At 35.0% G+C, this 25,395-nt stretch overlaps 8 protein-coding genes across 8 annotated transcripts; 5 read left to right on the top strand and 3 right to left on the bottom strand.

The window, feature by feature from the left end:
* Nucleotides 1-528: 528 nt before the first annotated feature.
* dst3 (putative protein serine/threonine kinase) lies at nt 529-3,091 on the bottom strand (the record flags this gene model as incomplete). The annotated part of the gene is made up of 2 exons (XM_004363200.1): nt 529-2,177; nt 3,064-3,091. 2 exons carry the CDS (start codon nt 3,089-3,091, stop codon nt 529-531), a joined length of 1,677 nt encoding a protein of 558 aa, XP_004363257.1.
* A 448-nt stretch (nt 3,092-3,539) lies between these two features.
* Nucleotides 3,540-4,344, top strand: spg1 (small GTPase; the record flags this gene model as incomplete). The annotated part of the gene is made up of 3 exons (XM_004363199.1): nt 3,540-3,630; nt 3,745-4,103; nt 4,180-4,344. 3 exons carry the CDS (start codon nt 3,540-3,542, stop codon nt 4,342-4,344), a joined length of 615 nt encoding a protein of 204 aa, XP_004363256.1.
* A 700-nt stretch (nt 4,345-5,044) lies between these two features.
* eIF2b2 (translation initiation factor eIF-2B beta subunit) lies at nt 5,045-6,432 on the bottom strand (the record flags this gene model as incomplete). Its single annotated transcript, XM_004363198.1, has 5 exons — nt 5,045-5,132; nt 5,228-5,725; nt 5,820-6,006; nt 6,076-6,159; nt 6,225-6,432. The coding sequence occupies 5 exons, from the start codon at nt 6,430-6,432 to the stop codon at nt 5,045-5,047; spliced, it is 1,065 nt and encodes a 354-aa protein (XP_004363255.1).
* Nucleotides 6,433-6,776: 344 nt separating this feature from the next.
* Nucleotides 6,777-7,502, top strand: dtd (D-tyrosyl-tRNA deacylase; the record flags this gene model as incomplete). The annotated part of the gene is made up of 4 exons (XM_004363197.1): nt 6,777-6,861; nt 6,964-7,003; nt 7,089-7,330; nt 7,420-7,502. The coding sequence occupies 4 exons, from the start codon at nt 6,777-6,779 to the stop codon at nt 7,500-7,502; spliced, it is 450 nt and encodes a 149-aa protein (XP_004363254.1).
* A 915-nt stretch (nt 7,503-8,417) lies between these two features.
* On the top strand, nt 8,418-11,078 carry DFA_03651 (mucolipin; the record flags this gene model as incomplete). The annotated part of the gene is made up of 5 exons (XM_004363196.1): nt 8,418-8,753; nt 8,822-8,992; nt 9,072-9,228; nt 9,304-9,543; nt 9,631-11,078. The coding sequence occupies 5 exons, from the start codon at nt 8,418-8,420 to the stop codon at nt 11,076-11,078; spliced, it is 2,352 nt and encodes a 783-aa protein (XP_004363253.1).
* A 423-nt stretch (nt 11,079-11,501) lies between these two features.
* exo1 (5'3'-exonuclease N- and I-domain-containing protein) lies at nt 11,502-14,821 on the top strand (the record flags this gene model as incomplete). The annotated part of the gene is made up of 5 exons (XM_004363195.1): nt 11,502-11,782; nt 11,863-12,124; nt 12,210-12,425; nt 12,486-14,625; nt 14,736-14,821. The coding sequence occupies 5 exons, from the start codon at nt 11,502-11,504 to the stop codon at nt 14,819-14,821; spliced, it is 2,985 nt and encodes a 994-aa protein (XP_004363252.1).
* Nucleotides 14,822-15,205: 384 nt separating this feature from the next.
* DFA_03649 (ubiquitin domain-containing protein) lies at nt 15,206-22,260 on the top strand (the record flags this gene model as incomplete). Its single annotated transcript, XM_004363194.1, has 5 exons — nt 15,206-16,780; nt 16,851-17,224; nt 17,307-20,876; nt 20,952-21,237; nt 21,328-22,260. The coding sequence occupies 5 exons, from the start codon at nt 15,206-15,208 to the stop codon at nt 22,258-22,260; spliced, it is 6,738 nt and encodes a 2,245-aa protein (XP_004363251.1).
* Nucleotides 22,261-22,365: 105 nt separating this feature from the next.
* On the bottom strand, nt 22,366-25,328 carry DFA_03648 (uncharacterized protein; the record flags this gene model as incomplete). Its single annotated transcript, XM_004363193.1, has 4 exons — nt 22,366-23,562; nt 23,652-24,411; nt 24,615-24,753; nt 25,262-25,328. The coding sequence occupies 4 exons, from the start codon at nt 25,326-25,328 to the stop codon at nt 22,366-22,368; spliced, it is 2,163 nt and encodes a 720-aa protein (XP_004363250.1).
* Nucleotides 25,329-25,395: the final 67 nt, after the last annotated feature.

Raw genomic sequence — 25,395 nt, 5'->3', positions numbered from 1 at the left:
TAGTAGTTGTATATATTTAGAGAGAAATATATAAATATATAATTATTAAAAAGTCTTAAGGTGTAGTATGAATGTAAAAAAAATTTAATAAACCAAATACAAAAAGGGGGTGTCTCTCAAGAAGAAGATCGATGGTGATGATGGCCAATTTTTTATTATAAAATAAATTGTCGCGATGAAATTATGTATTATATAATTTTTTTTTACTATAAAAACAAAAGCTTTGCAAATAAACTCAATGAATAATAATATAAGCAAAGAAAAGAGTCTAACTAAAATAAAACTTTTTTTATTTATAAAATAATAAACTCCCTCCCTCATTATTCATCTTTAATATCAATGATGATGAAAATTAAGTTTTAATCAACAATAATAAAACGTGTTTGGTTCATTGAAAAACACCTGTTGGTTGGTTTTTTAAAACTTTTGAAAATATTTTTTGGGACGCGTGTCTCTTGAGACAGGGATATATATTTATATTTACTAATATATTATTATTTTTTATTACTATTATGATTAAAGATGGATTTAGATATCAACCTCTTCATAATCATCGGGGTGGAAATCTATATCTTCTTCATCACCACCTGCTTGGAACCCAGAATGATCGTCGTGATGTATAAAAGTAACTGGTTCGTCGTCTTGTGATTTGACGGTGGCTGCTTGTTTTTGTTGTCCAATACTGATGGTTTGGCTTCTTCCAGTCGAGCTATTTGGTTTGACCGATGGAGAGATTGGATGTGCTGGTGATTTATTGGTGGTTGATGCTAGTGGTTTGGCAGTGGCTGGTGATTTAGGTGATGCGGTGGTGGTGGTGGTAGCTGGTGCTTGTGGTGGTTTATAGTTGGGTGGTGTATGAAGTGTACCTGGTGTTTTCGAAGTGGCCGGTGTATTTGGTTGTGCTGCTGCTGGTTTTTTGGCCGTCGATGGTGATGGTGATGCAGAAGCACCTGGTTTGGCAGGTGGTACTTGTGCAGATGCAGATGGTTTGTTGTTTGATGGAGCTGCTGGTTTTTTGGCTGTACCACCTGATTGAGGTTTGGCGACACTGCCACCCGAGCCTGTGGAACCTGCACCTGCGGGTGGGTTGAGGTTGGTTGTACCGTTCTTGTTACGCATGATGGAGGCGGTACGGGTGTTGGAGTTGAGGACGACGACAGAGCCTTTGAGGGACTCGGCCTTTTTCGAGGATTCGGCGGCTTGGTCCGACTCTTCCATTTGCTGGATCTTTTCCTCACGCTTGATCTTGAGCAGAGGGATGCACTCGGTGACGAGACTCTGCAGGATCTGCTGCGACGACCCCTTGAGGATGAACGGGTGAGAGAGCAGTTGTTGGGCAGACGGACGCAACGACGGGTTCATCGACAGACAAATCTTGATAAAGTCGTGGAACTCGGGCGACCAGTCCGACTGGATTTTGAGCGTGGGAGGGGGTTGGTGGGGAATAGTAAAGATGACACGACTGGGAGGTATGTCAAAACGTGGGGGCACACCCTCGGCAATCTCGATGGCCGTAATACCCAACGACCAGATATCAGCCTTTTGATCGTACCCCTGACCCATGATGATTTCCGGTGCCATCCAGTACGGTGACCCAATCACAGTCTTCATCTTTTGTCCTTGTTCGGCGATGGTAGACACACCAAAATCAGCCAATTTAGGTACACCGTCTTCGTCGAGCAACACATTACCTGCTTTAATGTCACGATGTGTTGTACGCTTAGAGTGCAGGTACACCAGTCCCTTGACGACACCAGCGCACACGGCAGCAATCTCTTCCTCTTTGAGACTCTTTTTGCACAGTTCGATAATATCCAGCAACGAGCCACCCTTGCAATACTCCATGACGATGAGCAACATATTTGACTTGAGGTAGCATCCCTTGTATTCGACAATGTATGGACAATCGATCGACTCTTTCAAAATATCAATCTCTTTGACCAAGTTGGTGTTGGTCTCAATGTCCTCGGCCGTCACCTCTACAAACTTGCATGCTATCAACTTGTTTCCATGTGCATCTCTGTCTTTTTTCTTCATCCACCGACACGCACACACAGTTCCAAATGATCCCGATCCAACTACCTCTACAATTTGAAATATCAATTCTGGATCATCTTTTGATATTCTTAATTTAAAGAATTCTTCAACGTCTCCCATCCTACTACTATTTCTATTTTCTTTTTATAATTATACAAAAGGATGAGTTGATTGTTGAGTTTTGAGATGTTTATAATAAATAAATAATAAATAAATTTAGCGTTATATGTGTTGTTGATGTAATAGTACTACTATGCTATAGTAGTAGATAGAGAGATGATAAGATGATTATATTATATTATAAAACAAAAAGAGTTATATTTATATATATATCAAAAGTAGTAATAAATAATAATTATAATTAATCTGTCGAATGGTTATTCTTATAATTGGTTGTTGTAGTTTGTGGCTGTTGTTTGTTTGTTTTAAGGTTGGTTGATATGTGTTGTGTGTTTTACAGATATTTGGTTTAGAGATGGCTTTGTTGTTGTTGTGTTGATTTTTGTTGTGTCAGCTGTGTTGTTTGTTGTGTTGTTATAAATCTCTCAATAAAATATGAAAGGGAATGAGTAGTAGCTGAGCTTGTTAATGATACAAATAAATAAAGTTATATATATATATGATACTTTTGTTATAATACAACAATGAATGAATGAATAATGTTACAAAAAGGTGAAGGAGTAAGCTGTCAGTAAAAGTAACTAGATCTTTGAGGAGGGCCGCCACTCACTCCCTCAGTGTGCCCATCATCACAAAACAAAAAACAAAAAATAGTTGTTTTTTCGATCAAAAAACCGATGGATGGAATGAATGATCCTAAGTTTATCTGTTGGATTAATAGATAGATAGATAGATAGATAACATAACAAGGATCAATAATGATGATGTTAGTAGACTTTAATAAAGTTTCAAGCTCTTATTAGTTTCTTGTTTGTTTGTTGGAACTCCACCCAACGACTTTCCTCATTTTTACCTCCCATCTTTCCATTGATTGATTGACTTCATATCTTTTGATTTACAATATACTAAAGAGATAATCATATACTCTTTCCATTCATTGTATAGTTATATTATTCATATATATATATATACTATATGTTTCTGTGAAGCGTTTCGATCCTTCTCCTTTTCTCTTCTTTTTTTATTTTATTTTTTTTTTCAACCATCACTCACAGATTCATGGCTTGAAGAGAGAGAGGGTGGTGACCACAAACTACTCAAACATAAGTAATCATTTTCTTTCATTTCAGTGTACTTATCCTCTCCTCTCCTCTCCTCTTTTCTCTTCTAGCTTTCTTATTTATTCTTTGTAAAATATTACGCCCTCGTTTAGTACTGTTACTATTCTTATCTATAATACTACCAAACTACCTGTCCGTCCACCTCCACCCTATTAGTTGATCTTGATTAATCAATACCTTAAACCATCAACCAAAGTTAGAATAATAATAATAACAACAACAACAACAACATATCAATACAAATAATCATATATAGTAACAATGTCAGAGGATCAATTTTCAGCAGCTTCATCAGACTCCAAAAAGAACAACGTAGTTGTTAAAGTTGGTATGGTCGGTGATTCTCAAATCGGTATGTTATAGATCTACATATAGATAGATGTCACCACACACAGCAATGAAAACTAATAACAACGAATCTTGTCAACAATCAATAAACTTATCGATTTATATATATACATTACAGGTAAAACATCATTGATGGTAAAATATGTAGAGGGTACATTTGATGAAGATTACATTCAAACACTTGGTGTAAACTTTATGGAAAAGACCATTTCGATTAGAGGTACAGAGATTACATTCTCTATTTGGGATCTTGGAGGTCAACGTGAGTTTGTCAATATGTTGCCATTGGTTTGTAACGATGCCGTTGCCATTCTATTCATGTTTGATCTTTCTCGTAAATCAACTCTTAATAGTGTCAAGGAATGGTACAGACAAGCTAGAGGCTTCAACAAAACTGCCATTCCATTCTTGATTGGTACCAAATACGATGTTTTTGCTACTCTACCTGCTGAAGATCAAGAAGAAATCACTAAACAAGTAAGAAAGAGACGAAAGAAAGAGATAAAAGAGATCAATGATAAAAACTAACAATATCTTTATTGATTGATTATAGGCTCGTAAATTTGCTAGTGCAATGAAATCACCATTGATCTTTTGTTCGACTTCACATTCGATCAATGTTCAAAAGATTTTCAAGATTGTCATTAGTAAAGCTTTCGATTTGAATTGTACAATTCCAAAGATTATTAACATTGGTGAACCATTATTAGAATATTAAGAATCATTATTAAATAACAACATACAACAACGATATCACATAACACTTTTACCTCACACACACATATATATAACAACAAAATAATAATAATTAAAGTTTTAAAGAGACTTTGATTTTACAATACAATAATAATAATAATAATAATAATAATCTAATTATCACCTATATAATTTTATCAACAACAACAACAACAAACCAATCAACAATCAATTCCAATCAACATACGATACGACGATGGCATTTAATTAATCTTGCGTGTTAATATTAAACCAACCAACCAACCAAACAAACAACAAACATCACCACCATCACCAAACATTCCATTTGTAATTATTAATTAATACAACTTAAGAGTTGTAAATTCAAATTAAATCAAAAAACATCCTCTCCTTTGAAAAAACAAAACAAAACAAAACAAAATAAAACTATGTTATACTAGTAAACAAACAAATAAGATAGATAGATAGATAGATATAAATATATAATCTAGATTGTTTTTAAATATAAGATATTACTTTTTTTTGATTTATATTTTGGGAATTGGAATGTGGAATGTGGAGTGAAAGTAAGTAATATTGAATCTCTTTGAAATGATAATATCGATATGATCTATCTATCTAATCTATCTATCTATCTTTTAGGGTGGGTGTATCGTATTGTTATTATTGATTATTATTATTGATTATTATTGATTATTAATTTAATCATCCTTTTCTTCTTCAAATGTATCCTCTGGATGATAATATTCTTGTAATAAACGGTAAATATATGATGGGTTATGTCCTCCACTATTAATATTAATAGTTTAATAAATAAATCGGGTTGTGTTAGTATTTTCAATCATCATCATATGTTTAGAATAATATAATAAAAGTTTACATACCTATTAGTAACAAATAAACTAACAAGATCAGGTGGAATATAATCAAAGTTTGGATTATAACTATGAACATCTTCAAGGAATTCAGCTTCCTTGAATTTCAAGTAGGCAGCGGGACTACCAAAATCATTGTAAGTGTCTTGATCGTAGGCATAGAGTGGACAGAGTTTGTAGAGACCAGTGCATACCATCACTGGGACAGAGTGGTATTTGGCGGCAACAGCCAACATGTGAGTACCAGAGGCAGCAATCAAACCACCGTTGGCCATAACTGCATGTGTTCCAATGATCACTTTGTTGACACGAGACATCATAGCAAAAATCGAACTATCTGGAATCAATGTTGTATCTATACCACATTTTGACAATGCCAATGCTGTTTGGTGTCCTTCCAAAGATGGAGCAGTCTCGACAACAATAACTCCAAACTTTCTCTTCTTTCCTGCTTCCTTTAAGAATTCTTCAACCGTTCTTGATGATCCCAATGTCATAATTACTTCACTATAAATATATTCAAAAATGATTGATCAATATAATATTCTTGTTTGTTTCTCTAATTGAATTGAATCGTTTCGTTTCGATTGATTGATCATACTTTGCATGAATATGATCTTTGTATTGACCAGCAACACTCTTGTATAATCCTTTTAATTCATCGATCATTTCACCCATGGTATCTAGAATCGAACTCTTTAATCCTTGGAATGACTCTGAATAGTCGTCCATTGGTTCTTCATATGTCAATAAGTTATTTCTTGATGAATCTAATTTAATGGTTGGATCTAAATAACAGAGACATATTTGATTAGTTAATCATCTTTGATCGATAATAGTAAACTAACTCAACATACTTTCTTCTTCTTCGACTCTTAATGCCAAATACTCTTCTCTGATGATGAATAATACTCTTCTGATGATATTACCAATACAAAATTCTATATACATCAATGAATGGTTAATATAAAGATACTTTTGATGATGATGATGATTGTCTACATACCCAATGGTTGAGTTTCGATTAATCTCTTTCCCATCTGTTTGATATTGTCAATGAGATGCTTTGCATTACTCCATTTAGTGGTAGATATATATTGTCTGAGAATCTCAGCAGTTGAGAGTGATACAGAGAATGAACCTGTAATTCTCTTTCTCTTTAATCTCAAGATAAAGGTTTCTAGTTGATTGAGAAAGTGTGATGGTTGCTCCATTCTTCTTATTATTACTATAATCTAATCAACTTCTTTGTCGTCGTCGTCGTTGACTCTAAATATAACTCTTTCTCTTTCTCTTTCTCTTTACTAGAACAAACACACACACTGTAGTATGTATTTATAAATATATATAAAAATCGTCTAGATTATAATAATCAGTAAACTAGTGTGATTTTCAAGTTGCACTCGGCGACCAAGCAAAGTAAAAAAGTAACATAATGAAACTTTAATCATTATTTCTCAGTTTTTATCACAAACTATAGTATTGTTATATATTAAATCCCTTCTTCTATGTAAAAGAGAGCGTAGTTTAGTATAGTAGTGTAGTATCAAAGATTATAATGAGAGCTGTAATACAACGAGTTAAACAAGCATCTGTCACTGTCGATGGTCAAGTTGTCTCTTCAATAGGACCTGGTTTAATGTGTTTGATTGGTTCGTATTGATATTGTGAATGATTAAAGTGTTGTTGTTGTTGTTGTCTTGTGTATACAGATAATTAACTTTGTCTTTTGATTTAAATAATAGGGATTACCAAAGAAGATACAAAAGTAGATTGTGAATATTTGTATGTATCATGATAATGATGAAGATGGTCTGTGTATGATAGTGATTCTAATATTCGATTGGATTGATTATTAATATTATTATAGGTTAAAGAAAATCTTTGGATTAAAGTTATGGCCAAATCCAGAGTCAGATAAAAGTTGGGATAAAAGTGTAAAAGATCTCCAATATGAGGTATTGTTTGTCAGTCAATTCACACTCTATGCCACTACTTCAAAAGGATTGAAACCAGATTTCCATTTAGCTGCTGGTTCTGAATATTCCAAAGCATTCTATGAAGAATTTCTTGTTGATGCCAAAAAGATTTATAATCCTGAAAGAATCAAAGGTACTTATCAATTAAATATCATCCAACAATTTCCGTTCGAACCCCGATTTCTTTGTCCATCCAAACTAATCAACCGATCTTTTTTCTAGATGGACAATTTGGTGCGATGATGGATGTCGGTTTAGTCAATGACGGGCCAGTTACCATTTCACTAGACTCAAAGAACAAATAATGTAATGAATAAAGATGAAGATGATCTTCACGCACAACACATTCTGGTTCAAGCATACAATAGATGTTCATGGGCGTGTCATTCTACACAACCGTTGCATCGGCACAGAGTTATTTTTAATCTTTGCTCTTGGTTGAATTGGCCTCAGATCTTGGCTGCGAAAATCCAAATATCCAGGGAATCCAATAACCACCTCCTCGCAAATCCCCAGGGATATTCATGCAACGACGCCTCAACAGAAAAATATTTTTTGAAATTTTAAGCCCTTTTTGCGGCTGTTTGACCATGTCTTTGTTGATTTAAGAGTTTCAGACTACCCTCTTCTATAGTCTATTATTATTTTTTGTTGTTTTACACAGTCAGCCTAGCTGGTTTCCTACCTTCATTGTCAACTTCCTTTTCCTTTTTTTTTTAATTTTTGTAAAACTATTTATTTCCTCTACCATCCTCCTCTTCCTCAGTTTGTTTGTTGTTTGTTTGTTGTTCTCTCTCTTTGCACAACAAACAACCCCCCAAAACCCAGATTTTTTTTCATAGGGACTTTCCCAAAGACAACAACAACCAACCCCTCACCTTCGAAAGGTCAAATTAATTTATTTTTAATTTAATTTTTTGTGTACTTTTTTTAAAAGTTCATCTCTCTCGAGTATTAGAGGGAAAGGTGTACCTCGAGGTTAGAAATAAGAAGAAAAACATACAGTACAGTAACACATAGTAGTAGTAGTAATATAGATAATAATAATAATCAATCTTTGTGGTAGTAGTAAATTAATAGTAGTTTAATTACTTGTTTATTTATTTATTCAATAACAAGATTTTAATACAAAACAATAGTAATAATAATAATAATAATATTTAAAAAGTAGTAATAATAGAACAAATTGTTGTTGGAACCAATTCTTTCAAATCCTTACCATGAATGATTTTGGATCAATTCAATCGGATGAGACCGATTTTCTCATTGGAACCAAGATGAAGAATGGTAGTAGCGAAGATTCAAGTGTTGGATCATTCTCACCGGTCAAGATGAGACGAAAGAGATGTTGTGCACCCAAAGATGACTATGACGACGACGATGACACCTTTTTACAGAGATTTGGAGCATTCCTCAAACGTGTATTCCTACCAAGAGGTAAAATGCCACATGACGATAGAATCAATATGGATTGGTTACAAAAATGGAGAAAATATAATAGATTCCCTTGGAAGTTACTGGTTCATTTGGTTTTAACTATTTGTTTAACTTCAATTGTATGTAAAACTAAAAGATAAGGTTAAATTAATAATCAATTATTAATTAATTAATTATTTTTTATTAGATATTTATTGAAACTGGTGATTTAACAGATTATTCAGTTGGTATTGAAGCTACTTGGTACAAAGTATTCTTTCCAAATGATTTTGCATATGAAGGTGATTTTGGATCAAATATATTATTCCTTTATACCATTCAAGAATCTATAGACCTAGTTCAAAATAATTTAAATAATGTAAGTTTGACAAAGAAAGAAAGAAAGAAAGAAAGAAATGATTTATTTATTTTATTTATTTATTTAATTATTTAATTAGTATGATTCATGGGTAAATGCATCTGTAAATAAGTTTTCAGTGGTTGATGATCTTTCAGAACCACCATTTAGTGTATCACTTGTAATATCATCTTATAAAGATTGCGATCAAGTATTTGATACATCGATCGTAAAGGCAAATACTGATACTTTTTCAAGTGTGTAAAATATAGATATATACCTACATATGATATTAATATTAATATTTGTTTTCTATTTGGTTTTTTCTTTAGCATCATATATAATATCATCAGCTGATTTGGGACCATTGGCAATATCACCAGATAATGATCTTCATACTTTATTCTATTGTATGAGTTCAATGTATATTGATTATTCATTTACCAATGTACATTTACAATACGATCGACCAATAGCTTATTCATGGAGAATTAGAACATTTTTCGATAATACCATTCAAGCTGGTAGAATTAAAGTTACTCTTACTCCTTATAAAAGTAGAACTTCTGAATGTATGTAGAGAGAGAGATAGACAAGATAGATATAAAAGAAAGAAAGAAAGAATGGGAATATTAATTAATTATTTTTATTTTTTTTAGTACCATACTCAAAATTGATACAATCATCAAAATTAGTATTAGATACAGTAGTTATAATCTTTTCATTGTTGTCACAATTTTTGGCATGGAGATCATTTATGTTTTCATTCAAGACATTCCAAAGAACTAAAAAGATTGTGATGAGAAGATCAGTTCGTGGTATACCTATTAGCGTATCGTCGACGATTGAATGGGGATCGTTGCCATGGAAGACAAAGTTGAGATTCTTTAACTTGTGGTTTGTCATGTGCTTTGTATCCAACATTTGCACGTTGGTTGGAGCATTCCTCGATTTCTTTGAGACGTCTGGAAGCAATGCTGCATCGGCTTGCAAGTTGTTCCTTGGTCTTGGCACGTTATTGTCGTGGGTCAATATGATTAGATATCTCGAGTTTGACAGCAAGTCTACAGCTGTCATTAATGCACTTGGAAAGGGTCTGCCCAACATTCTTAGATTCTCGGCTGGCAGTTTGCCCATTTTCATTGGATTTGCTTTGTTTGGTCTCATGTACTTTTCAGAGACGAGCTCGCGATTCAGCACGTTTACAGAGGCTGCCGTGACACTATTCGGTCTACAAAATGGTGATGATGTGCAAGCGACGTTTAGAGCCACCGAAAAGAGCTCGATTGTGTCGCGTGTCTACTTTTTCGTGTTTGTCTTTATCTCGATGTACGCTATTGCCAACATCTACATTGCTATCATGGAGGCATCCTATTCGGCATCGGTTGGCATCAAGTCCAAGATGGAGAGAAACTGGGAGGAAAAGATCAAGAATCAAAACACACCTGCCGACGAACTCAACATGGACGATCAGCTTTGGGATACTTTATTGGGTCTCAAGGATAGTGATTCATCCGATGGTGATGGTAGTGGTGGAAGTAGTGGTGGTGGAATTGGTGGTAATGGTAATCAATCTAAAAAGGATGGCAGTGGTGGTTCAAACCCAACAAAGAAATTGAAAAAGAAAAAGTTCAAAACCAACAAGAGTCTAACAGAATCACAAATATTAAAGACTGATATGGCATTATCAACTTTAGACATGGATGCAATGGTTGATGAATTATCAAAAACCATCTTGGAGAAACAATTAGCATTCAACAAGGAATTACAAACTCTTATTCGTACTTCAATTCATCAAAAGATTGAAAATATGATTCAATCAAAGAAAATATCAATATCTCAACCAGCTCCTTCAACTACCACTACTACTCAACCATCAACAACTTCAACTGTTGATAATAATAACAACAATAACAACAATAACAATAATAATAATAATAATAACAATAATAATAATTTAAATAATACTTTTAATCTTTTTGGTCAAGATGATGATACTCAAAGTAATGTTTCATGGGGAGAGGTAAATGTTATAAACATCCATGCCGATGATGATTCTCCTTCTTCGTCTGGTAGTGATACCGGTTCGGATGACGATTCAAACTAAAATTAAATAAACATTGAAACTTTCAATTTGAGTTTTAACATAAATAATATAGAACTGTGATGTATCGCAAGCAATAACCCAATACATATCTATTTCTATTTAATTATTTGATGTATTCTATTCATTCTTGCTTCCAAACAACTGGTGAAAAAATAAAAATTCTAGGTAGCCCATAAAAACCAAAAATGGGCGCCAACCTTACCTTATGCATTTTGAGTAGAGATAGATACAAAGAATAACTAGAATCACAAATATAGAATAAGAATAAGAGAGAGAGAGAGAGAGAGAGAGAGAGAGAGAGATATGACCAATAAAATATTAGAATAATAGAAATATAATAAACTACAGTAAAGAGAGATAATAGATGGATGACGACAAACGATCGATAGACGAGTAGTAACATAAACATACATACATACATAAATGGGGATAACTGGGCTGTTACCATTGTTGTCCCCGATAAAGAGAAATATTCATATCAAAGACTATGCCAACAAAAGAGTAGCTGTCGATGGCTACTGCTGGTTGCACAAGGCTGTCTATTCATGCAGTCAAGAGTTGTGTCAGGGTATACCGACAACAAGGTATCTGCAGTATTGTCTCAATCTAATATCAATGATGAAGAGTCACAAAGTCATACCTGTCATTGTATTTGATGGTGGTCCATTACCAAATAAAAGAGGAACTGAAGATGATAGAAGATCGTATGTACAACACAGACATGATAGAGATATATACCTTCTGTCGACAGATCATCTCTAACTTAACGATATCTATCTTGTAGTAAAAGACAACAATATAAAGAAAAGGCAAATGCATACTTGTTGGAAGGTAATAGAGCAGAAGCAAATAAATGTTTCCAAAAGGCGGTTGATGTCACAACATTGATGGCATTCAATTTGATCAAAGAGTTGAGACGTTTAGGTATAGAGTATGTGGTTGCACCTTATGAAGCTGATGCTCAATTGGCTTACTTGGCTGTCACCAATCAAGTCGATGCTATTCTTACAGAAGATTCTGATTTAATTGCTTATGGTACTCCTACTGTATGGTCATTTCAACACATCATATCACTGGAGATTAATCATTGGGGAGATACTAATATTTATATATAATTATCTATCTATTTAGGTATTATTCAAGATGAATAAAGAAGGATATTGTGAAGAGATTAAAAGTGAGAATATATGTTCGTGCAAGAGTAATGGATTGGATTTTGGTAATTTCAATCTTACCATGTTGAGGCAAATGTGTATCTTGGCTGGATGTGATTATTTACCTTCTCTACATGGAATGGGTATTAAAACATCTTATAAACTTTTTAAAGAATATAAGGAAATTGAAAAGGTAAATATATGATATATGAATACTTCTTTTGAGACTCAAATTTATATTAACTATTTTTAGATATTTAAATATTTAAAAGGTACAAAAAGATTAACAGAAGAATATGTTGGTTCATTTTACAAGGCAGATTTAACATTTCGACATGCACGAGTATATGATCCAGTCTCGAAAACAATGGTTCACTTTTCCCCATTGGACGAGGAAAATGTAGGAACCAATATGGATTTCCTAGGAGAATGTATTGAAAATGAGATTGTCGAGAAAATAGCAACTGGCGTCATATGTCCTGTCACAAGACAGGTGTTTGAACCAAATCAACAGAAAAATGTTCCCTATTCATCAGCTTTTAAACCTCAACCAAAGACTTCTGTCGTTTCAACATTCAATAATCAAAATAATAATAATAACAACTACAATAATAATAATCATAGGAATTCTTTATCGAATGGCAAAACAAAATCATCTGGAGATGGTGGAACAGGTGGATTTATTTTCAAAGCAAATAGAATCGATCAATACTTTGACATTATCACAAAAACAAAAGATAGTAATTCTCCAATCAATCAAGATGATGATGACAACAACGATGATCCTTTTGTTCTAGACAGTGATACAGAAAATAATTCATTTGAATTTGATTTTAATGAACAAGAAACTGCGACAACACCTGGAGGCAATTTTATACCTTCACCTACCAATTCATATGAATCAAAATGGTCAGATGAATATAACAATAATAATTATAATAATGGGGATTTAGTGGATGAATTCTCATTATTAAGTAATAGTAGCAATAATAGCAACAACAACAACAATGGTTTTGGAAATAATAATAGTAACCAAAAAATATTTAAAAAATCAAGTTTAGTATCAGATGATCGTGTAAGCATGGACCAATTTGATCAATTTTTTTATAGAGGTCAAAGAAAACAAAGTATATTATTGTCTTCGACCTCATCTTCTTCGACCTCCTCCACCCTTGTACATACCAATTCAATTAGTCAACCATCACTTTATAATAATCAATCAAGTCAATTCTCATCGAGTAATAATAACAACAGCAATACTACTCCTGGAGGTTTAAACAGAGGCAAATCAAAATTAAATTTTCACAGTCAACCAAGTCCAATCAACAACAATAATAACAATGGTATCAATTACTTTAATAATAATACAATGATGATGAATGGATTAGTGGACAACAAAAGAAAAGATAATGGATCTTCTTTCCAATCACCAAACATCAAAAAGACACGAAGCGATTATTATGAATTGATGACACCTCCACCAACACCAGAATCACCATTCTTTACACAAACAAAACAAAATAACATCCTGAACACCAGCAATAATCAAATCAACCAAATCAACAACAATAATAATAACAATTATAATAGGAACAACAATTTAAATTTTAAACCAACAGATATAATACAACAACAACGACAACATCAAGAACATGACGATGATGAATATGACGATGATGACGATCAAGTCAGAGAAACACCTCCACCAAGTCCAAATAGATATAATACCACAGAAGCTGCTAGTACTCCTTCAGCAGTTACAACTACTCCCTATTTTAACAATAACAATCAAAACAGCAATTATTTCAATAGTAGCCATACTATTCAACATAACATGAACAACAACAACAACAATAATAATAATAATAATAATTCATTATTATATTTATCAAATAATAGTAGTAGTAATAATTCATCGAGGGAAGTTGGAAATCTATTTGGTGATAATTCAAATGATAATAGTGAAATATTGGATAATAATAATATTAACTTCCCAGTAACTCCAATTCCAAAGATAAATAATAATAACAATAATAGTAATATTAATATTAATAATAATAGTTTTAATAGTATTAATAATTCAGGGAGTCTTTTTAGTAGTTTTGGCAGTAATATTAATAATACTAGTAACAATAATAATAATAATAGTAATATTAGTTTCTTATCAGAAGAAGACTTGGTATCACCCTTTTTATCACCAACAGCACCGCCACCATCATCAACGAATATCAGCACACCAACAAAAAACATGGATGACACTAGCACCAACAATAGTAGTATCAACAGCAATGGTTCAAGTGGTAAAAAGGTTGGAAGCACATCAGAGGAAATCTTTTCAAAATATTTTAGTAATGGTTCCAGTTCATTGGTCATGGGGTCTCCAGTTACACCAAGTAAGTGTTTATAATATATTATATTTTATACTCTCATTATTATCATCTGATCCACCTACTTCCATTTACTCACACCTACTTCCATTTAAATTATTTATTTTTAATTCCAGGTTTTTCATTGGGTACTCCAAGTTGGAAAGGTATACTTTCACAAAGATACAAAGAATCACTTGTCAATACAAACACTTCTCCTTAATTCTTAATTGGAGAGATGAACCTTATTCACAACAAAACAAAACAACTTGTTATTCTATTTATTTATTTATTGAGGAAATTTGACCTCAAATCAGAGGATCCTAGTGTATTGAATATATCCGCAAACAAACAAACGGAGTGGTCTCTAATTATCTCCATCAAAATGAAATAATCATGATTCTTGGAAAATTCTTATTTTATCTTGGCTGATTCCCAAGTCTACCGCCACCCAGTCACGCCAAGTCATCATATTTGCAACTTGTCAATTCAAGGTTAGCATTTAGTGCACTAAATATTTGTTTGTTTGTGTATCTTTATATACTTGTTATCATCTCATCGTTTATCATATCATCTATTCAATTATCTTCTACTTCTTCTTTTAAAAATGAAAATTAATCTTTTAGCCACAAACAATTACAAGACTTCATTTGATGAAGTATCAAAAGATGCTACAATCGATAGTATCAAGGTCGAGTTGTTTAGAAAGCACTCTGACTATCTCCCAACACCTTCGACACTGTTTGCTGATGATACAGATTATATCACAGAAACAAATGTAAATAGTAAATGTTCATCATCTTCATCTGATAAGATGGATGTTGATTGTAGTAGTAATAATAATAGTAGTGTAAATAATAATAATAAACAAAAACAACAACAACAACAACATGAGAATACATTAATTCATCCATACCAAATAAGAATATTGTTTGGTGGTAAACAATTAGAAAACTATTCAACGTTGGCAGAGAATAGTATTCAAGATGGTCATACTTTATTGGTGACAGTCTCACCTGTCTTTATTGACCCATTACAACAAGAAGAGAGTAAAGCTAGAAATCACTATCAGTCCGTAGCTGGTGAGTCAAACTCTGACAAGCTTTACAGTGCATTCTCACGTGTACCTGAAAGTCACAGTGACAAGACAGATGTTGATGTGGTAGTTGAACCTCCAACACCGATTGTATCTTATATCTTGTCTCTTAATGACCAAGCAAACGATTCATTCTCGAATCCATTCAATCCACTTGCACCATTGTCCGATCAAGAGGTATCTGATTTACTTGTGCGTGTACCAACGTTAGAGTCTGACACAGAGCTCAAGACACCCAACAATGTGCCACTCAACTCTCAGTTGTACAAGTGTACCAAAGAGAAGCCACCCAAGATTGCCAAGCCGAAAAAGGGTGAGCAGCCAGCCGTTACTGACAAAGACTTGGCACTTCAATTGGACAAGATGTCACTCGAGCAACAGGTCAAGCGACCAGAAGTCTCATTCCCACCAGTCGACATTCTCACAGCCACTCCAGTCGGCTCCAATGTCAATGTCTCTCGTGTACAATTTGTCTTTAGCCGTCCTTTTATCCCAATTTTTGACGATATTTCAAAGATGACGGTTCCATTCAAAATCTCACCAGAGGTTGAAGGAGCCAGTTGGAAATGGATGGATGGTGTCACCTGTGTCTATCAAAAGGGTTCATATGGGTTGTTCCCAGGCTCGACACCCTACACTGTCACCTTTGATCCAAGTGGTTATCCCGATGTAGAGTTTGACGAGGAGTTGACCAAGAACAAGTTTTGGGTCTTTGACACTGTCACCAATACTCCTGTTCAGTTGAGATGTGATGGACTCAAGGAACCACAATTCTCTATTCAATTCTCACAACCGGTCGACCCAATCACTCAAGATCTTGCCAAACTCATCTCCATCAAGGATCAAGATCGCAAAAAGTTTTCCTATGAATTTCTTGCATGGGAACATCCAGATTTAAGTACCACATTCAAACCAAAGCCAGAAAACCCAAAGGACGAACCAATCAAAGCAAATCCTAAAATCGTCTATCTCAAGATCAAAGGTTCATTCAAACTTCAAACTACCTACATTGTCTCTTTCAAACCTGGTCTCAAGAGTATTGAAGGTTCACTTTCAACTTTAACAAAAACTAAATTAACTTATCAAGTATGAAACAAAAAATCAATCCAAAAGAATTATTTCGATTAACACTTCTTCTTCTTCTTTATTATTTTAGTCACCAAAATTATTTTCAGCAGGATTTGATTCTAAAACTCAACCAACTGTTTCCAATTGTATTGTTGTGCTAACTAGAACACCCAAACCAATCCATGTGACTCAGATTACACCTGAAGAGTTGGAGAGCAAGATCCGTTTTATTCCTCCAGCTGTAATCACTGCTGTCAAAACCTATGGTACCAGTATGAATATCGAAGCAAATTTCGTACCATCAACTAGATACAAATTATATTTGGATGGTATTGAAAGTTGTGATGGAGATTTCCTTCCAAGCACCATTTTGGAATTAAAGACTCCAGCTGAAAAGGCTGAAATCCATTTCCAACAATCAACATCTTTCCATTATAGTTATAATCTTGATCCTTTAGTACCGTATGTTAAAGATATATATATATTCAATTTGTTGAATATTAATATTAATTTTCTTTTTTTTTTTTCTTTTATTTTCTTTTAGACCAATGATTACATTGTTTACAAAAGGATTATCAAAATTAACTGTTAGATCTTATAGAATTCTTCCTCATGAATTAAAGAGATTTATGAATATCAAGGTTGCCCTTTCACAACTCTATTCATTTGAGTCAACTATAGGAGAAGACTTTCAATCACTTGGTCTGATACCATTAAAGTCACAGTCTGTAAACGTTCAAAGAGAGGTCAAACAAAGAACGGAGACTGTAATTGATTTGACCGAGTTCTTTGGAGCCAACACTCCTACTTTGGCCACCGAATCACTCTTGTTCTTTACATTTACCGATCAAGAAAAGGAGGTTAGAGTCGGACAAGTGCTCCAATACACACCATTGTCAATTTCAATCCAAGCCACTAGTGCCAATGTTCTTGTTCAAGTGACCGATGTCATTAAAAATGCACCAGTCCCCTATCCATTGATTGAAACCTACTTGACATCTGCCGTCCCAGTTAGCAGTGGTCTTGGTAAGGATGGATTCGCATCGATTGAACGAAAGAAGGCATTTGACATGGTTGCTGCTACCACCAAGACTGACAAGAGATCGTATACTTGTATGGTGTCGTACCACAATGCTGTCAAGTCGGCATCAAATAAACTCGCTTGGAATGTCATCAATGATCTCGGTGTCTACCGTCCAACCGATACTGTCAACATCAAGGGTATCATTCGTATCTACAATGAAGATGGAATTGAAACACCTCTTGAATACTTTGGTGACAACTCTATTTCATCGATAACCTATACATTGGTAGACACTAGACGCAAGGAATTCTATAAAAACACAACCGTCAAACTCAACTATTTGGGTAGTTTCCACATCTCTTTCAAGTTGCCCGAAGATATTAACTTGGGTGACTGTAAGTTGACAATGAAGACCAATGACGATTTACACACTCATGAAATGAACATTAGTGTTTTGGAATGCAAGCGTAAAGAGTTTGAAGTTGACTTTGACGTCAAGAGTCGTCATTTCCAAGGATCTACCAACCAAGGTCTACTCAGAAAGGTGGTTCAAGGAGGTGATGCCTTTTTCGTCGAAGCATTTGGCAGAGCATTCACATCTGAGATTTTGGCAAACACAATGGTCAATTGGAGGGTTGATGTATCAGAGACTAGTCCACTCTGCATGCCAGACGGATACTCTATTCAAACAGCGCCATCAAACAAGTTGAATGTAGACTTTAAGTCGTTTGAATACGTGTCTCGTCGTAATCCATCTGGTCGTCACCAACTCCGTCTTGCATTCTCTCAAATGAACAGATGTCTCAATGTCAATGTCAAGGCAGAGATGTTGGATATGACCAACCGATCAGAGACATTTTCACAAAGTTTTACAGTGCTCGACGACTCTGTCTACCTTGGTGTATCTGCTCCCAAAAAGATCTACAATATCGATGAAGAGTTGTCGATCAAGGCTATGGTACTGTCATCGTCTGGCAAACAAATTCAAGATGGAAAGATCCATTTCCTCGTTAAAATGGTCCCATGGATGAATGGAGTGGATGAAGAAGAAATGCCATCAAAGACTATCCTCGATACAGTCTACCAACCAACCGCTGATGTGCCATCCATCTTTAACCACAAATTTGATGATCGTGGACACTATACCATCGAAGTCTACCATGTCAGCGATCTCGGTATCCACAGTACCTCCCAAAACTACACTGTCTTTGTGTTGGGTCAACAAACAGCTGCCGAAAAAGAGTATGTCGATACTGTTCCAAAGATCACCACCGAACAACAACGTCGTCAGTTTGCATCAAAGAAATCGGCCGAGGTATCATTGACCATTGAAGGATCAAAAGACTATGAAATTGGTGATGTTTTGGATATCTTGGTAAAGACCAAACTCAACAATGGCAGAGGTTATTTGATTAGACAAAAGCTAGAGACTGTCTTGACAGCCGATCCATTCACTATTGTCGATGGTGTATTCCGTACAACTCACACCATCACTGAAAGGGATTTCCCAACCGTCAAGTTTGGTTGTATTGTCCAAGGTGTACTGTCATTTGAGTATATGGACAAAACTCATCAACGTTTCACCGATGGTTATGTTGAAAAGACCATTACAGTGTCTAGAAAAACCAAGACATTGACAGTGGAATTTGAGCCATTCTCCAAGTTTGCCACTCCCAAAGAGACCCACAATGTAGGTGTCATTGTCAAGGACCACAATGGCAAGCCAGTACCAAATGCAGAGGTCACTTTGATTGTTGCCGACGAATCATTGTTGCAATTGTCCAAGAGAACTGCCAATGACTGGAATCCAATCAATTTCTATCCAACTAGAAACAATGAATATTTACAACCATTCTATCTCACTGAATGCTCACAATATTCAATGCCAACCGAAGTGGTTAAAACATCATCCGTTCCTACTTCATCCATCAACCTCACTATTCGTTACTTTTCAGGTCGTATCATTCGTCTTGATGGTATTCCAATTAGCACCACCATTGAACACATCCAAAAGGTCGTTCAGGATCGTGATGGATTACCACCTTCTTCTCAACGTCTGTTCCACTTGAACAAACAAATGGAATCTGGTACACTCGAGTCAAACAAGATCACCACTGACACTACAATCAACCTCGTATTTAGATTGTTTGGTGGGTCTGATGACGACGAAAAGAGCGATTGCGAAGATCTTATGTTGGCTGCCAAGGTGATCAAGGTCAGAGACAATTTCTGTCCAAGAGCAACTTTTGAAACCAACGTGCATACCGATGAAAAGGGTGTGGCACGATTCAAATACGTATTGCCAGACAATTTGACCAAGTACCGTATGATGGCGTTGGCAATGACAAACGACAAGTTTGGTAAGACCCAAGAGTTCTTTACCAGTACTCTTCCAGTTATGATCCGTCAATCTCCACCACGATTCCTCCATTACATGGACGAGTCGATATTCCCAATTGTCGTTCAAAACATTGTCGACTATGACGTCGAGGTTAGTATTGCATTTAGATCAAACAACTGTTCACTTGCAAGCAAGGGATTCAAATCTGTTATCCCAGCACAATCAAGAATCGTTGTACCTTGCAATGTGAAATCAATCGTACCAAATACCAACTCTTCCTTCCAAGCCATTCTAAGTAGCAGAGTCAACAGTCATGGTGTCAAGGCTGAATTTACTGATGCCGTCAAATTTGACTTCCCAGTCTACTCTGCTACCAGTCTTGAGTCTACTCTTATCTCTCATATCCTTACCAAGGAGAAGGATGTTGCCCAATACCCACTGAATATTCCAAATTGGGAACAATTAGATCAAGAAAGTGGAGGTTTGACAATCCAAATGTCATCCAACAACCTTTCAAAGATCACCCCAGCTATTGAATATTTATTAAACTATGAATACGCATGCACTGAACAATTATGTAGCAAGATGTTATCACTCTACGTCTTGAAAAAGGTTCCACAACTCTTCCAAAAAGGTGACAAGTCAATCCCATCAGATGAAAAGATTGATGAATCCTTGCGTGAAATGTTTATCCTTTTAGACAAGAGATTAAAGAGCGATGGTGTATTTTCATATTGGGATGGTCCAAAGTAAGTAAAACCAGTAAAAATCAACCAACTTTGTTTTATTTATTTATTAATTTATTTTATATTATTTTTTTTTAGGTCCTATGAATATGTTAATTTATATGCTTATTGGGTATTGACAACACTTAAATCAATGGGAGCAACTGTACCTGCCAGTTTATTGAAAAACTTTGCAACCTATGTTAAATCTTTGCTTACCTTTAATGAAAAGAAAATGAAAGAGGAAGGAATCAGTTACTTTATTTGCAAGTCATTTGCTGCTTACTTGGCCCACAAAAGCGCTCAAAATGTAACTGTCTTTGCCAATCAACTTTACAACAAGGGTATGAACCTTTATCCAGATCCTTCAAAATTCATGTCATTCGTAAGTAAACCCGAACCAACACAAATCAATTCCAAATTTGGAACACTTTATACTAAAAATATTTATTTATTTTTGATTCATTCATTTTAGTTTGTATTCTTGATGCCAATTTTAACTTCTAGTAAAGTAACAAGAGAGATTGAAGATCATATCAAGATTACAGGTAGTTTGGCATATTTGGATAGTGTTGATTGCAACAGATTCTATTCTGAAACCAGAAGTACTGCGTTCCTCATCTTGTCGATGCTTGCCATCAATCCAAACTATCATTTGGTACCAAAGTTGATCAGTGGATTGGAATCAATGAGAAGAACAAGAGGATGGTACAATACTCAAGACAATGCCTTTAGTTTGTACGCCATCTATAGATACTGTGAAACTTCGAAATTGTTGGAATCCAAAATCAAGACCAATATCTTTATCAATGATAGCACTGCCGATCCAACACCAACCGAGTTGACTGCCGAAAGTAACTATCGTCGATTCATTCCAATGAAGACTCTTATCAAGAACCAAGGTAATGTCATTATCGAAAAGAAAGGAAAGGGACCATTGTTCCACACCCTTGCCTTCCAATACGGACCATCCAATCCAATCTACAAACCAGTTACCGATCGTGGAATCACCATTGAACGTAAATTCATTGCTCTTGGTAAAGAGGATGATGTTGTCTATGACCCACAAAACAACATCAAAATCAAGAGTGGTACCAAGGTAAAGGTACAACTTACCATCAAAGTACGCCAATTGTCTTCGTTTGTAGTGGTCTCTGATAGATTACCCGCTGGATTGGAGCCAACCAACCAAGTTCCATGGAAGAAGTATTGGTACGACCATGCCAACGTCAGAGACAAGGGTGCCGAAATCTTTATCGATACCCTCTATCCAGGTGAATACGCATTTACCTACAATTGCTCTGCAGTATGTTATGGAAACTATATTTGTCCACCTTCAAAGATTGAAGAAATGTACACTCCATCTACTTTTGGTAGAACTGAAAGTCATTTTGTTCAAATTATTTAAATAATTATAAAATAAATAAATAAATAGATATATCTATCCTATTATTATTATTCATAAAAACATTTGGTTGATTGATTTAAAAATTATTATTTATATTAATCATATTTATTTTTTAGATTTCTTTATGGTTTGAGAAACTGGGGCAGACTTTTTGGTGGTAGTATTTGGAGTATTTTGTTGTGGCTTCTTGGTGACAGCAGCAGAGGCAGCCTTTTTCTTTTGGACACCATCTACATTCTTACCAGACTCGACCAAACCTCTCTTGTGTTCAAGACGTTTCTTTTCGTTGGTTTGTCTGGAAACTTCATTTTTAACAGAGTGATACAATCCCTTGTTCTTCTTGGTCATCATTCTTTCGACCATTTCTAATTCTTCACGTTCTGCTTGCTTCTTCTTCTTGGCAAGCTTTGAACCAAGAGTCTTTTCATCTTGGGTAACCTTATCCTTTAATTCTTGGATTTGAGTTTGTTGTGTGTTGTTGTTGTTGTTGGTATTATTATTCTTTGTCTTCTTTGGTTGTTGTTGTTGTTGTTGTGGTTTGGTGCTACTTGAGATTTGGAGGTTTTCTTGTTGGAGTTCACTCATGTATTTGGATTCGAGGGCGGCGGCGACATCTTCGTCATTGTCGCTGTCTTCTGATTCGGCGTCGCTGTCTTGTTCGTCGTCTTGGTCCATTGATTTTCTCTTCTTGTTGTTCTTCTTTCCGTCTTGGTCGTCTTCCATGTCTTGGTCTTGTTCGTCCATATTGATGACGGCGCTCTCGAAGCCCTTTTGGTTGATCAATTGGTCGAGCATGGCCTTACGGGCTGGGATGTAGCTGTCTTCGTTGTATTCGACAAATGGTGAAAGATGTGGTGGCATGACGACACCCAAAGCGTATTCCTGGCAGTTGAGGAGGATGTTGTTGTTGATGCTATCAAACACCCATTGTGGTTGGATATATTCTTTGGAGAGGTCCTTTTTGGCAAAACCGGTACGTTCGGTGATGACGTGGGTAATAAACTCGGGCACCTCTTCATTCTTGATAAAGTTCCAGTAGAACTCACCACCAAATGCCTTGATGACAAACTCCAAGGCGACGATGGGACACTCTCTCGAGGCAAAGAACTTTAATCCCTTGAACAACTTTGATGGGTCACGTAATTGGGCAACGGTGGCGTCTCCCTCTTCTCCCTCTGCTGCCAAACCTTCAAAGTCCTTGGAAACACCTTGAGCGTTGATTTCCAACTCTTCTACTTCTTCCTCTACTTCTTCTTCCTCTTCTTCTTGTCCAACCTTTTTGTTTAATGCGTTGATTTTTCTCTAAACATAAACATAAAACATAAAAATAATAATTAAAAAGTAAGTATAGTTGTTGTAAAATAGATCAATATTTTCCAATATATTCATACCTGTTGAGCCATTTCTACAGCAGTCATTTTCTTGGTGGCAGCGACTGGCTTGGTGGATGGGGTGGCCTTGTTGACAGACTCGGTGATGAGGGCACTCAAGTTGTTGCCGTTGCCGAGTTGATCTTGGTCGATGGTGGGTGGGTACTTGAGACCGATGGAAGTGTAGAGTCTGTAGTTGACAAACTTGAGGAGACACTCGTAAAACTCGAGGAAATTGATCATAATACCATAGTCGACGTCTCTCTCCTTTTTGTTGAGGTAGTTCATCGGAGTGAGCCAGGTGACAGTCTCGCCCATGATCTCGGCTTGGTAGTAGATACCCTTGACGGTGACAAACACCTTACGGAGTGAGTTGGACGAGGCAATGTACATTTGGAACTCACGAGCCAAGGTGGAGCAGGTGATGATGTGTTGCTCACGAACCTTGGGCGACGAGTCCATCGAGGCAAAGAGATGGATGAGTGTGAGACAATCGTCGAGATCACGAATGGCGTCGGAAAAGGTTGGATAACGCTCCTTGACAATGTGGTCCATCGAAATACGTGGACGACGGGCAATGAGTAACTCCAAAGTCTTTGTTTGCTTCTTTTCACGTAACTTTTTCTCCTTTTTAAAGAGTGCCTTACGTTCACGAAGTGTCGAAATGATTGGGTCGTGTCTAAGGAACTTGACGTCCTTTGTAAAGTAGTATGTTTTGTTCTTACCCTTTAACTTCTTCTTTGGGTCACGTGGATGAATTCCTTTAAGAATGCATAATTTTCTTTTAAAAAAGGAAAGTAATAAATTATGTGTAATGTAATAGTTGTAGTGGTTGTAGGTAGTTTGTGTAGTTGTAATAATTATAAACAACGACGACAATGATAATAATAATAATATGTAAAGTAAAGAGTAATAAATGTAAATGTAAATATAAAGTTTCTATTTAGGTTGTTTATGTTATTCTCGTTTGTTTGCATTGCATACCTAAACATCTTTAAAGAAAGACCCAACTTTCTACAAGCAGCATTTCTGGTGATATAGTTGACAGAATCACCCTTTGTTCCTTTCTTTACTTTGATTGCCATCTTTGATACTCTTTTTAATAATAAATAACAAAAATAAACTATAAAACAAGAAAAGGAGTAATAATAATAGTAACGATCAAAAAAAGATATGGGGTTTGTTTCGTCTTCTCTCTCTTCGTTTTTTTCACACAACCATTTTTTCAATTTTTTCGATTTTTTTGACAATTAAAATTAATTAAAACGAACGAGTAGTTGGTCATGCATGGCAAGAGTAGAGATAATAGGAAAAATAATAAATCCCCAAATACATTTCCATAATAAATCAATATATATATATATATATATATATATATATATATATATATATATATATATATATATATATATATATGAATAACATTTCATATTATGACAACTCACTATTCTATCTGTCTGAGATGATATGATGATGATGGAAAATAATGGAATTCCTTTGTCTGTCTTGTATCCCCATCCAAGCTTGGATTTAATAATGAACGACTATTTTCTTTCTAGGATGAACATTTCCAATTTATAAATGAGTTTCTGATATTTCTTATTACTTGTTTTAAAAGTCTAATAAAATACTTGATGCACAGACATATTTTAGGCTCATACAAAAAAATTGTTTGGTATTTGTTGGAAGTTCGCTCATTTCTCTGTATAGTAATCCTTTTTTTTTTTTTTTTTTTTTTGTCAAAAAGGTAATTAAGATAATTTAT

The sequence above is a fragment of the Cavenderia fasciculata genome, assembly GCF_000203815.1.
Source record: "Cavenderia fasciculata unplaced genomic scaffold Scf_Dfasci-G-b-205a01.r1-3, whole genome shotgun sequence".
NCBI classification, from domain to species: Eukaryota; Evosea; class Eumycetozoa; order Acytosteliales; family Cavenderiaceae; genus Cavenderia; species Cavenderia fasciculata.
This window is presented reverse-complemented; position numbering and strand designations above follow the sequence as displayed.